The sequence below is a fragment of the Hippocampus bargibanti genome, linkage group LG04, assembly GCF_051943395.1.
Source record: "Hippocampus bargibanti isolate YZ-2025 linkage group LG04, ASM5194339v1, whole genome shotgun sequence".
NCBI classification, from domain to species: domain Eukaryota; kingdom Metazoa; phylum Chordata; class Actinopteri; order Syngnathiformes; family Syngnathidae; genus Hippocampus; species Hippocampus bargibanti.
The window spans coordinates 15671265-15684427 of NC_142737.1; the positions used below are offsets into that span (position 1 = coordinate 15671265).

Below are 13163 nucleotides of genomic sequence, written 5' to 3' on the forward strand. Positions count from 1 at the left end.
GCTGCCCATTACAGGTGCAAAAAAGCACAATGGCCCCTTTGGTGTCCAGCGATGGCAGTCGAATGGCTCCGACATTCCTCCCATTCAAAAACAGTCCTGGCATATTCATGCTGCTGAAAAGGCGCAACCGCTCAGCACAATCTCCTCCTTGATGAATGTCGTGGTCAAAAATGCTGAAAAACAATCCGTTCCACACGATGCACAACAACACGAAGTGACAAAAGAAAACACAAAACAAGACAAAAACAACCAAAAAAAAGCAAGGCTCATGAGAGCACTTGCTGAGGCTGCCTACTCGGGCGCCATCTTGGACTTCTGATATAAATAGAAGTTCTCTCGAGTTACTGTACTCCAAGTCAGTTGCACCCACCCGGCCGGAACCCTCTCATGATAAGTGGTTCAAATAATGGATGAATGGGTGGATAACCATTCATCCATTATTTGACTTTAGAGATTTTACGCTAAATTACAAAATGTCAGTTTAATATAGAAAAACAACAAGACGTTCACAAAACGAACTATTTGTTGAAAATAAAAGTAAACAAATCTTTTTCATTTGTTCTTGAGAATAGGCCTACATGCGACAGCAAGTTGTCCTCTCCTTCAGCCATTGTGGGTTAAAAAAGTGAGTAGATATACTTGGTTTTTCTGCTAAAGTTTCCGGGTCTGATCTGTTGTAGCTTGGTTGATTTGCATAGCGCTGCCTCCGCTGAGGGCTGAGGTAAAGTGAGTATCCAATCACATGACGCGTATATGTCATGTTCAACGTGAGGCCCTCTATTTGGCCTTACTGTGCCAACTCGTGATCTGATTGGCTATCGCAACTATATATCAACTACATGTGCCCGTTCATGTACAGCGCACAGATGCCCTCACTGTTGATTCTGAAGGCGTCGGTCAGATTTCATACAGCCTGGTGACACAAACTAGCTGAATTCTGATTGGATTAAAAACTCTGACCTAAAACTACAACACTGAAAGGAGCATAACCAAATGGATATAATATAACATCAAGAAAACAGTATGTAGAATAATTATATATATATATTTAGAAAAAATATTTTTTTTAATGAAATTGACTTTTATTATAATTATGATAATGATGTCTGATTATGTTAGGTCAGCAGAGAAGGCCTTGCTGGCTCTGACGGCCCACCACTGGACAACTTTATTGGGAAATCACAGTCCATTTATTAAAACTGTAGAAAACAGGATACATTTCTGTAAGAAAAACTTGAATTTTACTGTTCTGTTCAAAAGGCACCATTATGATGAATATAAAAAGTATATCCACTTGGGGGTCATAGAATACAGTCCATATTACATTGAGGTTGTCAATAGTGTCAAACCAGAGCCATCGGTGATGGAGGCCTTCTTTTTTCTCCCAGTCTTAAACTCACTCTCGATTTCCAGGAAGGTTTTGTTCTTGGTTTCAGGAATAATAAAGAATATGTAAACTGCCACGAGGATGCAGATGACCATGAACACCAGGAAACAGTACTGGCCCAGACCGATCTGTGGAAAGATAACACAAATATGCAAAAACCTGGCCCACATTCTCAAATGTGACATCAGATGTAATTTAACTGTACTTATATTTATTTATTTTTTAAACTGTGGCTTCAATAAAAATTTCAGGGACCGGTATGGTTTTAGTCTTTTGTTCTTCAGTTTTCCAAGCATGATAACATTGATATGAATTAATATGTTATTGACACCATCTACAAATTGATTTTTTTTTTTCAATCAGTGGCAGTGAGTTTCAACAGGTTCGTTTAACTCCATGACAATCTATGGTTATAACAACGTTTCGGAAATTCAAGATACCCCCCCCCCCCCCCCCCCCCCAAAAAAAAGAAAATAAATAAATAAATAAATAAATAAATAAATAAATAAATGTGACACTGAAACAGCACAATGCTTTAGTGTTACCGGTAGAATTAATATTGTAACGCTAACAATAAAACAACACACCTCTCCATGTTGAAAACATACAGTGTATACAGTATGCAGTCAAGGAAAGTGTTGTGAAAACCAAGATTTATACAGGCCAGACCAGAGCAAAATCCTCAGTTTCAGAAAAACATTATTCCCAACTGTAGAAAAGCATTTTCATGGCTATTTGTGTATTTAAATGTTTTACGGTAGTCTTGTTGTTAAATGTTAAAATGTAGAATTCATACATTTTAATTGATGATGGCGGTGGTTTAACCCTTGAACATGTCATTTGTCATATGTTCAGTGTTTTCTATGGAATACTATAAATGTGAACAAATTAGAGGATGACCACCCATGATTTTTGTTTGACCTGAGAGATTCCTCTGTCTACCTTTTCTTCAGGTTAGCGTCATGTTGTCTACTTACCACAATAAAAGGAAAGACCATGCCGATGAAGAAGAAGCTGATCCAGCTTATGGAGCCTGCAATCATGTAGGCCGCAGGCCGTGCATTTTGCGTGAACAGCTCCATCGTCAAGACATTAGTCACACCACCTACGGATATGACAACAGAGACACCAGAATCAAATTATCTGTGCACGATCTTCCAGTAAAAACTCAAGTGACATAAAATGAACATTGTTACCTGGCCCTAATCCAAAACTCAGAATAAAGGCAAAAATACATGCCATGCTGAGGTAAGGAAAAATTGGACTGATCTCCTGAGAGGAACAAGAGAAGACAAGTAGTTCATATTCAATAGAAAAAGTGCCCAACACCAACACGTGTATGTATCGACAATGTCAGAGTGGTTCACTACCTGAAAACTCATGGTGAGGGTGAACAAAATGCAGCAGATACTCATGAGCGTGTATCCGCCTGTAATGAGGACCTTCCGTCCCAGATGTTCAATGAGCAAACCCTGTTACACAAACAGCACATGACAAGACTGAAAACATTCCATGAAAGCATTTTCTCTTAGTTTCTCACTGACCTTTCAAGCTTCTTTTGTAATACACAGCGATAATGTGCGGTAGAACCTGAATTTTCCCCAGATCGGTAGTGACGCTTGTTTATGCTGTAACTTTTTGAGTTTAAACTTAGTTCTTGCTCTGACAGGCATCAGTAATGTGTCACAAGAAACTTTTTTTGGTGCATTTGTGAATTTCTTCAGCAGGTCCCAAACAAAACCCGTCTTCTGGTTACTTTTTCTGCTGGTATAAAAAGGCCTTTCCAGTATGGTTATAATGACTGACCCACCAATGGAATGCTGTTGTTTTATTGCTATGAAAACATTTTCAAATTCTGTACGCATCTTGCAGTATGCTAGGATACAGTCACAATGTTTGCATGGTTTCACAGCACAAACTCAGATTATTATGGATAATAGATTGAGTCCAGAAAAGATGACTTGTGACCTCCTGTGGCGAATCATTTTTGCAAGACATCCCCCAGAAAGGGAATGGACCTTTACTTTGCAGTTGAGAAATTCATTCATTGCAACTTTACATGAAGGTCTTTTGAGTATAAAATTACTGCAAATCAGATGCTGAATAAGTAAAGCAAATTAATATAAAGAACTAATAGATATGTATGTATTTTTGCTGCACACTTTAATTTTCTAGTGATAGATTACTGGATGGTTTATTACTTTTTGATGTGGGCCATGTAGAATGTTGTTTAATGCTGTTTGAAAGGTCTTTATGGTCTGAATTGCACAACTGTCCATGTTTTGTGTTTATTATTTTTATTTGTATTTTATTTAATGTGAAGAGTTTTTTTAAGCGCTTTGTCACAGCTTTAGCTGTTGTTAAAGTGCTACATAAATCAATATGCATTGTATTGTACTGTATTTTTGTTTACTGTCATTAGGTTATTGTTTTCCCTATCTTTTTTCTCTACATCAAAATTTTACTTTACAGCACGTTTTATGTTGCTCTGGCTGTTTTCAAAAAGCTCTATGTATAAAGTTGAACTGACTTGTGCTGAGATGTTCAAACCACTCAGCCACCTTACCTTTCCAATGCAGTCAATATATGAAGTTACAGTAGATAAAGAAAATACTTACACAGGTCAAAGCAGTGAGGCATTCACAGGCACCGGTGCCGACTGTTGCATATGGTATTCTCTCACTGGGAATTCCTGCTTGTGTAAACACATAAGTTGTGTAGAAGTAAAACTGTGACAAAAAAATAGAATGGAATTACAAATTAAGACCTCAAATAAATCAGAGTTGAGGGAAATATTACTTAAAGTAAAAGCGGCAGTACACTATACATACAGCATTGATTCCATTCAGCTGCTGAGCTGAATTGAGAAGCATGATGCTGACAAGCTGCCAGCGTACGTTGCGGTCTGCAAGTAACTCCCATGGCTTCTTCACTTTGGATCCATCCTGTTCTTGATTGCTTTTCTCCTTCTCTATATCCTCCATTTCACCACCACAATCAGTTGCACCGTGGAGTTGCCTGAGGGCTGCAGGCAAAAAAAAGATGAGAAGCATGTGGTGATTGTTGTGCCAAATCATTTTTTCATCCAGGTTCACTGAATCAAATGTGATAACATGATACCGTGCTGATAATGGTACATCTCTTTGCTCAAGGCAATTTTGAAGACTTTAATTAATCTTGAGGACTGGATAAGAACACTTGAAGAAACAACCAAAGTTCAAGCATATGCAAGATTAGGTTCACCTTTTCTGCATCCCTCATAATCTCCCCTGTCAATAAGCAGGAAGCGTGGACTTTCCGGGAACCACGGAAGCATCAGGAGCTGCAGCATTGCTGGAATGCATGTGGTTGCAAGAAGAATGGGCCAGTACTCTTCTTTGCCCATCACTTCTCTGTTCAACCACACAACTGTTAGAACATCTGTCGTGCACTCATAATTTTATTTCAGGTGAAGAGGGATCGTAATTAGGTTCATGGCTGGTGAGGCACTGACGTCATCAATGACGTCACCGCTCGTCTCTACTTAGTATTTGAACGGTAAATGTGAAAATTCAGCGATTTTGAAAAAACTCCTAAAACGGTGAAGTTAAATTGACAAGAACTTTAAAGTACAAATCACTAAATACATCTAACTGTTTAATTTATTTTTTCATTTGATATTTCCATGACAGCTTTCCATGATGATAGGTGAGGCACTGCCTCACCTGCCTCCACTGACTGCACGTCACTGCTAATTACGATTAACTCATTCACTGCCAGACGATATTCAAATATGTGTCCACTCTATTGCCACCGTTCTTGTCATTTTCACTCAAATAGCAGGACCCCCAGAATATCGAGTTTTAGGACAACATAAACATTGATGCAGCGTAAGAAACCTTAGACTATCTTCTTTCATCAGAAAAAAAACAATATTTCACACTTACTCGGTTGTAGAGTTATCTGCATTGAAAGTGGAAGTGGCTGTACAGAAGGTAAATGCCGCCCCCTTGCTACAAATTTGGCAATGGCGCTCCACGTCATGCTTATCAATTCCCGAATAAATTTGGGAATGACAGCGAATGAGTTAATCTTATAAAAATAGAGACTTCAAGATCTTTAATACCACTGCTGGATTACCGTAAAGGTATAAAAGACTAAGTGAGTTATATATGTATATGAAACAATCACATAATTTACATTAAAATCAGCAAACTTGATTCGAACACAAATTGAACAGGTTAATGGCCTCCTCATTCATTTCAATATAGAAAGATGATTTGAAATGTGCATGTTGTGAGTTACAAGCACAAAACAAAACTTTTGACTTAAGACACCACTGTACTTCCATGTAGCAATATTTAACAAACTATAAAAACGTAAATAATAAAATATTTCTTACTTGAGACCCATCACTTGTCCGGTGAAGATCCCACCCGTCAAGAAAATGGAGGTCCCCATTCCCATGAGGCCGCGGATGGATGTTGGAGCGATTTCCACCAAGTACAAAGGTTGAACACAGAGGCCAATGCCTAATTAAATCACACACATTAACATCATTGACACCCTTATCAGACAAAAAATCAGATACAGTGAGACTTCAACTTACAAACACCTTATCTTACAAACTTTTCGTCTTACAAACGTCAAATTTCTGAAAATTAAACCTTATAATAAGCACTATTTTCATAATACACACCCACCACGGCTGGCGGAGTGATCTTCGGCGGAAGCACACGACCGAAGAGCACCAGAAGTTAAGTTACCAACAGTCCTTATGGAAGGTGACTCTCCTTCCATAAGCCATCAACGACCATCAAAAAGGTAAATAAAACGTTATTTTACAGAACAGTTTATTTCTTTAATTACAGTCCTCATGTAATGTGCCTCTCTTTCCAAACAGCAATTCCCTTTGACCTCCAACGCCATTCCATCAAGCCACCAATGACCATCACAAATGTAAATTAAGTGACTTTATGATACAATGCAGTGTATTTCTTTCATTACAATACAATAGCACATTTATTATACATAGAATAAGGTATTTTGTATGTAGTTTTAAGGCTTATTAAGTTGAAAAGTATATTTTATGGAAACCCGGGAACGGATTATTCCCATATTAATGGTTTCCTATGGGAATTTTTTTTTGAGATACACACTTTTCGCCTGACACACTCTCTCTGGGAACCAATTAAGTTCGTAAGTTGAGGTCTCACTGTATTGGCATTTTAAATAGAACTGAATGTGATTTACCAGAATTTATTCCAATGAGAATACGTCCCAAGATGATGAGTTCAAATATTCCTGTTGGGTAGCTCAGAGCCATCGCCAGAGCCGCCGTCATGGCAAAAATATTATTAACCAATAAAGTCCCTTTCCTATTGCAACACAGACATGTGGCGCGTGTTTCATGACTACACAACATCATTCGAAACAGAATTCATGCAAATATTTTGCTTTGATTGTCACACTTAGAAGATTTCTAGAAGTGTTTGGAAGGTGTTTCAAAACGTGTATGTTGTTTATCTCATATTGAATACGATCAATACAAAGCATTATACACACACTCGCGGACACATACATGGGGAAAAAAGCATACCTTCCCAGCTTTACTGACAATGTTCCTCCAACTGACACTCCTATTAGTCCTCCAAGGGTAAATACAGACACAACAGTGGACCACATTAAAGTGAGGACACCACCTGTGATGTCACTTTGGTAACGCTCTGTCCACGTTTGGTTGATGAAATTTTGCACATACTAGAAACATGAGAAGGGAAATAAGATGAATACCATCATACATTTTCGACACTTTGAATACCGCTCACCTGATTTGGGGTGATATGCGAGGAATTAATTCCCAGTCAATCATCAGAGGGCACTTACACACTTTTATACTAACCATTCACGCTTACACCAACGGATAACAGACACACACGAAGGCCTACGTCGAGATTCAGACTGGGGAACCTCTGAATTGTGAGATAGGCTTGATAACCCCTCAGTGAGCATGCATACCAAATAAAAACAGACGTATCAAAATGTGATTACGTTCACAGTAGAAAACAGCAGCATTACCTCGGTGGGTGCATTTATTACCGAGACGTTATAACCGAATTGGAAGGTCCCTCCGACACCAGCAGCAAACGCAGCCAGAAGAAGGGTTTTGTTTGGGATCTGCCCGAGAAATGTAAAAAAGAAAGAAAGAAAGAAAGAAAGAAAGAAAGAAAGAAATGACCACACAATTTCTTGCAACAAATTGTTGATGACTGTCACAGGAAGAACATAACGTTGGACTTAGTAAGTTCCAACATATACACGTGTCAATACCAGTGGCGGGCCGTGGATTTCATCGCTAGGCTTTCAGTAGTGCAAAGTCTGAATCAATCCAGACTGAAAAAAAGTGTGGTGTGGTTTACGACAAATCCACCAGAGGGTACGGTTAGCCAGGAAATAACTGACCGACTTTTCTTAATGATGTCCATTTTTTCTTGAAAAGTCCATCTTGAGAATGGCTTTGACAGTAAATCACCAATCAAATCCGTTTCTTCTCCTCCTTCAGCCATTGTGGGTTGACAAAACTTCTATTAAATCAACACAATATATTTGTTTATGCAGCTCGCTACCGATACAGTGTGCTAGCTCGCCAGTAGGCAGTTATCAACAGCGGCTAGACTCTAGCCGCTAGAGATACTATGATTGGCTTATGAATAGCCAATCATAGTTTGCTAAAACTCTGACGTTGACCAGCGCCTTCAAGGTGTTGGTACCCCTTTTGGGTTGCCAACTGAAAATCTGATTGGTTAGACCAAAAGTTTGATCGACACTTTCGATACGACAGGGCCCACAGAACTGATTGTGAAGGCGCCCAGGTAGATTTCTGACCCTCGTAATAAATGATGGCTGCAATGCATGTGAATGGTTCAATGCTTAAATTAAAAACACACATCTGGAAGCAGTGTAACAGGACAAAGGTAATTAAATAAGCTGAAAGACAATTTGGAATTATTTAATAAGAATTCATGGAAAAAATCTAATTAACATCAGTCCGTGATTCAGATATATTTAGGCCAGCAGAGAAGGCTTTACTTACAGGCCTGGACGGTCCGCCACTGGTCAATACTGATGTAAGAAAAGTTCAGGTTCAAATGCACATTCTCATTGTTTATTGCGATGGAACAAAATGGACAAAGGGAGCATGAAAGATGGGTCACAGACTCGGAGAAAATGCTTTTATGTAGTGTCTTCAGTCTTGTTGTGTGCTGCATATGTCATGGGGTTTGCGCTTCAAGGATCTTGGACAGAGAGTCCTCATGGACTAAAAGCACCAAGCATCGTGACAAGAAGGGGTTTATTTGTGAACAAACTATTTCTTGCTACAAATGACTCCACTAGCGGGGAAAGGAAAACTATTAGAGTCCAATGGCAGTTTCTCCATTGTGATACAAATAAAGGGTTTCTTATTCTTATTTTTTCCTCACATTTGCATAACACTGCCAAATTCTCATCGTAAACCAAATATCTTTTCAACTAATGCTGACACAATTGAGTAAAGACTTCACATACCTTCAATCCCGGTTTTGTTTCTTCTGGCTCTTTAATTAACAGAGGTGTGTATTCGTAGTTATTTTCCCAATTTTCGTTGTTCGACATTTTTGCGCATGAGATTTTTCTGCTCGTTCTCCAAAGCGTCTTCGTTGATTAAATGAGGTCGAATCTCGCTAGAATCTGGTTTTATCCCACAACAATGCAGTGATTTTGTGTATAATGCGACCGGAGGAGGGTGAAGAATCACTTTATCTTCCCACTCTGAGACGATGCCTCGCATGAGGCCATGAAATGTCCACGCATCACAAGCGGATTCCCTTGAAAAGATGAACTCAAGTATAGTCATCCGTTGAGTTAAAAATGAACATGTCACGGGGCGACTTGTACTTTTGACTGCGCCTCAAGGCAGGGCCGACTCTTGGCATAGGCGGTCGCCTAGGGCGCCATCTGCTGGAGGGGCGCCGCCACGCCTCCCGTGAATTGTATGAATTGCATTGAATTGTATTGGGGGCGCCGGGATGTAATCTTGCCTAGGGCACCAAATTGGGTAGAGCCGGCCAGTGACGTGCAGTCAGGGGAGGCAGGTGAGGCAGTGCCTCACCTGTCATCATGGAAAGCTGTCATGGAAATATCAAATGAAAAAAAAATTAAACAGTTATATGTATTTAGTGATTTGTACTTTAAAGTTCTTGTCCATTTAACTTCACAGTTTTAGGATTTTTTTCAAAATCGCTGAATTTTCACATTTACCGTTCAAATACTAAGTAGAGACGAGCGGTGAGGCAGCAGCCGGCTGAGCCTCACCATGGATTGCGCAATCACTATGCTTACTGTGCTGGCTTGCTCTGCAGTGAGACCGCATTGCTGTCCTTCTGCATATCGCTATTAAAACGTTCAAACACGTTTAGTATATGAACTAAATTTCTACAGTTTAGCTGGTGTATATAATGTAGAGTCATTGTACATTATAAACACTGTACTACAGTGTTCATTTTGTTTTATTTTTATCAAAACGCTGTGCGTAGGTGAGGCAAACAGTTCTCCCGCCTCATGACAGGGGGTGCTTGTGATTCCAGAGATACTTCCGACTCCAGGTATGCAGAATAATAGAATTAGAGACAGAAAGCTACAATAAACAGTTAGCAACTAAAGTGCAACCCTGCAGTCATTTTTTCGTGTTGCTTGGCCTCACTTTCAGAATGGAGGATTACATATCTAAATTGAAAGAATTTTCAAAACTGGACTTTCAATCGAAGCAGGAGGTAATAATTAAAGGAAGACCAACACCGGAGCTAAAAGGTTTGCTTCAGACAACGGGACACAATACTCGCTCTTTTCAGGCGGACTGGTACACACGAAAAGGCTGGCTGTGTGGATGTCCAGCAAGAAACCGCCTTTTCTGCTTTTCCTGCCTTCTGTTCTCAACTTGTGACAATGCCTGGACTCAAATGGGATATTGCGACGTGAAAAATTTACAACGGAGCCTCATCAAAAATAAGCGAAGACTCAACATCAGCATCCACAATGCTAAGGTAAAGGAGAACCGGGAGATTTTAAAAGATCTCATCAATGCCACCTGCTTCCTTGCCAAACAACAGCTGGCATTTCGTGGAAATGATGAAAGTAAACGCTCTGCTAATCGTGGCAACTATGTTGAACTATTACATGCTTTCGCTGAGAAAGATGACAGGCTAGCGAGTCATTTTGGGACATCCACTGTATTTTCTAGCCTGTGAAACAGAATACAGAATGATTTAATTGAAGCAATTGGTGATGTCATTAGAAATGACATTAAAAAGGAGATCGGTGCAGCCCCATTTGTTGCTGTAGAAGTAGACGAGATTGTCATTCTCAGCACTGAAAACATACAGTCGGAATAGGACTGATCAAGGACGCCTTTCTTCACTGGCAGTGATCTCCGTTGAGACAGAGAGACTTTCAAAACTGAAGAAAGATAAGTAATTTTCTATCCTATAGATAGAGGTAGGTATATCGTGGTTGCTTTTCAGTTCTTTCAGAATGCATCTGTCTGTTTTCTGTCGGTTTTGATTGTCTTTCAGCTCAGGCTGGAGTGATGGGCGTTTCCCTCCACCAGGCCTACCTGTTCCTCAATGGCCAATGAAGCCTACTATTTACTCAGTATTTAAGGCCAGCCAAGATCCCAAGTATCTGTCGGCTTATTGACCGTGTTTGTTATTTTTGCAAGTATTTGTATTTTTTTTGGTTTGTTTTTGTGATCTTGTATTTCACGTGAATTTGGACACTTGTCAAGTTGTTTGTATTGTCTGTGACTTTACTTCGCCTTTTGCAAGCACTTTTTTATGCTTTGTTTTTAGGTTGTTGATAGCAGCGATTTCTCTTTACTTTTTGTTGGTTTTGCATTTTATCTGTATCTGTGTCATTTACCAGGTAAGGATTTGCATGGATGTCAGATGGAAAATCTGTGGTGCACCCTCAACCTTCTGTAACCGCGCATCAGTCACAGAGGATGACGCATTGAGGAATCACAATTTCTTGTGTGTTTTAAACATAGGACACATAATTCCCCAGTCTTTCAAAATAACTTAAGTCTCTTGAAAATAGAAATTTTAGCTTTAAATAAGAATCAGAATCATCTTTATTGGCCAAGTATGTAGAACACACAAGGAATTTGTCTCCGGTAGTACTAGTATCATCATAAAAAAAATGACAAATACCGTATTTTCCGGTGTATCAGGTGGACCGGAGTATAAGGCGCTCCCCCAAAGAATGGTGTATTTTCAAACGTTTTCCATATATAAGGCACACATTCAATGAATGAAAAAACTTTTGCAAATATAATTTATAAATAGATAAAAAGTTTTCCAAATATAATGTATAAATACATAAAATGTTTTCCAAATATAAGGTACGCCACAATATAAGGCGCTACAGTAGAACCTGGGCTTCCGCACTACTTCAACATGGGGAAATTGAGTCGGTGGCTGCTGACAATAGTTGTAAGACATGTTGTGGCTCAATATCGCTTCACGTGTAAGGCGCACCTGCGTATAAGGTACGGGGTCATCTTTTACAGAGAATCAAGACTTTTGGGTGTGCCTTATCATAATCAGAATCAGAATCAGCCGAATGAGGCCTGATGGATTTGGTGCGCATGGATCGGTAGCGCCTGCCTGAGGGGAGCACCTGGAAAAGGTGGTGGGCAGGGTGCGGAGGGTCCAGTCCAATTTTCCGCGCCCTTTCCTCAGTAAATGTCTACCTACCTGATTTATTTTGAGTCTCATATCTTCAAATCACCTCATTTTAAATGAACAAATCAAAACAGACACTGGACTAATACGTTGCAACAACTGTTTGATTACAATTAATCAAAATGCATGACTTTATATTGCAGAAGAAAAAAAGTGACGGCAAAAAGGGAAATACGTGGCCACAAAGTTTTTGGTCATTGTTTGGCCAAAAAATAAATATTTAATTGCATTATTTCCCTGAAAATGTTTGTCCATGCTCGATAGGTAAACTTTTGTTTTTTTGTGGTCAAAATATCCATATAGTGCATGCGGCAGTTGTTGTGTTCTACTATGTGAGTTTTAAAGGCAGAGGTTCTTTGCAGACTTGTGGGATTTTCATTCCATTTTTGTTCACCCACACAATGACACCAGATGTCACTTGGAATTCACACTGAAAATGCCAACTGCAAGTACGACACAGTTGAAATGACTTGCTATGTTTGGTTCCATCACTATCTATACTAGAGAAAATCACTATCTTTCTGTTACATTTACAGTATTAGATTTCCTCAACAACAATCTGTCTAAAATATATGCAACATAATTTCCAGCAACTACAACTAAAGTTGACTTACTCTTTTTTTTGATCCAGCAGGTGGTTCCTCACTGATCTCCATGGTAAAAGTTTCAAAACAGCAAATATGTTTAAATGAATCGTGGACAATAAATGTTCCGCTTCACACAAAAGTCTTGCATAATGGAATGCTGCCGGAAGGTGTAGCATATGATCTCAGCTCCGGAAAGCAGAGGGGCCGAGGAGCTGGGGGCGGGGGGTTCAGTAACCCCTCAAGATGCATTCTTGGGGCTGAGGCATGTGAAGCTTGCGAGGCTTGTGATTTCTGACCCAAATAAGGAACACAAGGACAGTAGAATTGTGGGGTCTGTAAAAAAATAGTCATGCCAATGAACATTTTTGCTGAAGTTTTCAAAAATAAAAAAACATCATTTGTGTTGTATTTTGTGTCCAGGGAGAAGTTGAT

The 13163-nt window shown here is 39.4% G+C and overlaps 1 protein-coding gene across 2 annotated transcripts; it reads right to left on the reverse strand.

The window, feature by feature from the left end:
• Nucleotides 1-1317: 1317 nt before the first annotated feature.
• Nucleotides 1318-12939, reverse strand: slc2a11b (solute carrier family 2 member 11b). Of its 2 annotated transcripts, none has more exons than XM_088994310.1 (12): nt 12759-12939; nt 7445-7543; nt 6966-7126; nt 6620-6744; nt 5769-5898; nt 4631-4779; nt 4219-4412; nt 4006-4116; nt 2758-2859; nt 2584-2659; nt 2365-2492; nt 1318-1515 (listed from the first exon to the last, which is right to left on the reverse strand). In XM_088994310.1, exons 1-12 carry the CDS (start codon nt 12798-12800, stop codon nt 1321-1323), a joined length of 1512 nt encoding a protein of 503 aa, XP_088850436.1. In that variant the 5' UTR covers nt 12801-12939; the 3' UTR covers nt 1318-1320. The 2 variants fall into 2 exon arrangements, with proteins under 2 accessions (XP_088850436.1, XP_088850435.1); XM_088994309.1 differs by lacking the exon at nt 12759-12939 and adding an exon at nt 8933-9392.
• Between the last annotated feature and the right edge of the window lie 224 nt (nt 12940-13163).